Source organism: Neodiprion pinetum, chromosome 3 (genome assembly GCF_021155775.2).
Source record: "Neodiprion pinetum isolate iyNeoPine1 chromosome 3, iyNeoPine1.2, whole genome shotgun sequence".
In the NCBI taxonomy this organism is placed as follows: Eukaryota; Metazoa; Arthropoda; class Insecta; order Hymenoptera; family Diprionidae; genus Neodiprion; species Neodiprion pinetum.
In genome coordinates, this window is record NC_060234.1 from 17,055,319 (window position 1) to 17,057,708 (window position 2,390).

The 2,390-nt window shown below is 41.0% G+C and overlaps 1 protein-coding gene across 1 annotated transcript; it reads left to right on the plus strand.

Annotated features, from left to right (window-relative positions):
• Positions 1–240: 240 nt before the first annotated feature.
• Positions 241–1,464, plus strand: LOC138190618 (spindle assembly abnormal protein 6 homolog). Its single transcript, XM_069134369.1, has one exon. It carries the CDS (start codon positions 241–243, stop codon positions 1,462–1,464), a length of 1,224 nt encoding a protein of 407 aa, XP_068990470.1.
• The last annotated feature ends 926 nt before the right edge of the window (positions 1,465–2,390 follow it).

The following is a 2,390-nucleotide window of genomic DNA, read 5'->3' on the forward strand; positions in this document are numbered from 1 at the left end:
TTCAAACTTTTGTATTTTCAACAATTAGTTCGGACTAAAAAGGTGATTTTACGATAAATAAAAACCAGTTTTTCGACTAGAGTACAGAGAGTTAAAAGATTCTTTGTTAAATAATACACAACATAAGCTGTCAATAAAATATCTAACCTTTATAGGTTAGAATGGCTACACTTATCTTTGTCGATTTACAAAAGTGATTTTTGGAGTGAGTAGCTTTACAATTTGAGAAAGTCCCCTAGGATGATCACTGCCGAAGACGTAAAGAAAATTTTAGCAGTAAACCCGCCACGAATAATAGTATCACCGTCTGAATCAATTATTGAGGTTCCTGCCTGTCACCAAACTCCAACACCACCTGGCAATAAACCGGGAAGGAAACTTAAAGCATTCACCTTCAGAGAACGAGCAAACTCCGAAAGTGACATCAGAGAATTCCTGAAAAGGAAAAGAGAGGCGGGAAAAGACCTGGACTCCTCCATTTCGGACTCCGAAAAAGATCTGCCCCCCCTCAAAAAGGTGGATAGTGTCAAAGCACTGGAGTGCCCAGATAAGTTGAATTCCATTACTGATAATAATATGGAACCCACTGCTACTGAATCTTTCGTTGTTACAGAACAGAGTAATGCAATAAGCTCGGAGACGGATTTGGGGCAGGCACTACTTGGCTTGACCCAACAAATAAGCCTAATGAGGTCAGAAGCCTCTGTAAACACCAAGAAGCTTGAAAATCAAATCTCAGACGTCAAAAAGAGCAATGCCGAAGCTATAGAGGAGGTTAAACAGGAAATGCATAAGATTGAAAGCGCCTGGAATGAAAACTGGCACGGTGTCCAAGCCAAGCAAACGGAGCTGGAAATTGAAATTATGGAACTCAAGAAACAGATTGCAAGAAAGTCGCCGGTAACGGATAGCGAGGTGAGCCAAAAATCCCGGGACCTGCTAGAGAAAGCTGATAAAAAACTGAAAAAAGTAGAGCAACTCCTGCAGGAGCAAGAAAAAGAGACAAAGAAAATGAATATTATTATTATAAACCATAACTGGCAACTCTCCCAATTACAAGGAAGTACGCGGCAATTTCTCAAAGAAAAATTTAATGCTGATGAGGAGATAGCCAAAATACATGCGGTTGACAAGCTAGGCAAAGTCATAAGAGTTAAATTTAACTCACAAATAGCCAAAGACAGGATAATGACAACTAAAGCCTCTATCTTAAAAGAAAGTAAAATATCAATTGTCAACGACCTAACAGCCCGTGAACTTGAACTAAGAACAAAACTGATTCAAATTGCGAAAGAAAGAACAAGTCTAGGACAGAAAACAGAAATAAGTGGCAAAAAGATAAAAATCGACGGTAATTGGCACTACTGGGACTACAACCAGAACACACTTAAGCCTGACAAAGTGCTAAATCAAAGGGACACTCCTAACCTACAAAATCTGATCCAGCAGCACCCAAAAAACTAGCAACAATAGCATGGAACTCGAGAGGCATCAGCAACCTGTTTAATTATCAATTCTCACTCGATTTTGATATTCTTTGCATAAGCGAAACCTGGGCCACTAACTCTATAATTCTACCAAGTAACTGAGACAACTACTAAGCTTTTTGCGCCAACGCTATCAAAGAAAAAAGCACTGGGCATGCCATTGGTGGGCTGGCGATTATCCTTAAAAAACAATTTCAAGCCCAAGCAGTCGAATCAACAGATAGCTGGATATTCTTACATGTCAAATCATTTCATTATGAAGCAATTATTGCCTGCATATATTTCAGACCATCCAGGAACATCAACACGCTTCTCGAGCTCTTCCAAAGCACGCTAGATGAGACCCTGTGCTCATTTGGACACCTGCCTATACTACTGACCGGTGATTTCAACGCGAGACTTGGCAACCTTAATTTTCTGCCAGAAGAGGTAACACTCGGATCCAATTTAAGCACCGATAGAGTTTCTTTAGACACAGTCACTAACTACAGAGGCCAAAAGCTAGTTGAATGCCTGGAGAATAATAGCCTGATCTTATTAAACGGAAGAACATTAAGCGACACTCCTGCGCAATTTACTTACACTCATATTGGTCACAGTATAGTTGACTTTGGCTGGATCAGCAGTAACGGGCTAAAGGATATTAAAGACCTTGAGGTCATTCAAGAACACAACCCGTCGGACCACTTCCCAGTTCTGATCAGTCTTACAGCCGAAAGAGACGAACTGCCGGATGCTTTGGAAAAGAAAGCAAGAAGAGTGCGCCTCAAGTGGAAGCCGGAAAAGAAGGAAGAGTATGAAGACTATTTAAGACACTCGAATAGCATCGCAGCCGATTTCGAGGCAGAAGATGTTAAAATAATTACCGCAAAGCTCTCGGGCGCTATCGCGGGCGCTGCACAC

What these genes read in the sequence shown, in the direction of transcription:
- LOC138190618 (XM_069134369.1), top strand. Translation starts at nt 241, where the DNA reads ATGATCACTGCCGAAGACGTAAAGAAAATTTTAGCAGTAAACCCGCCA.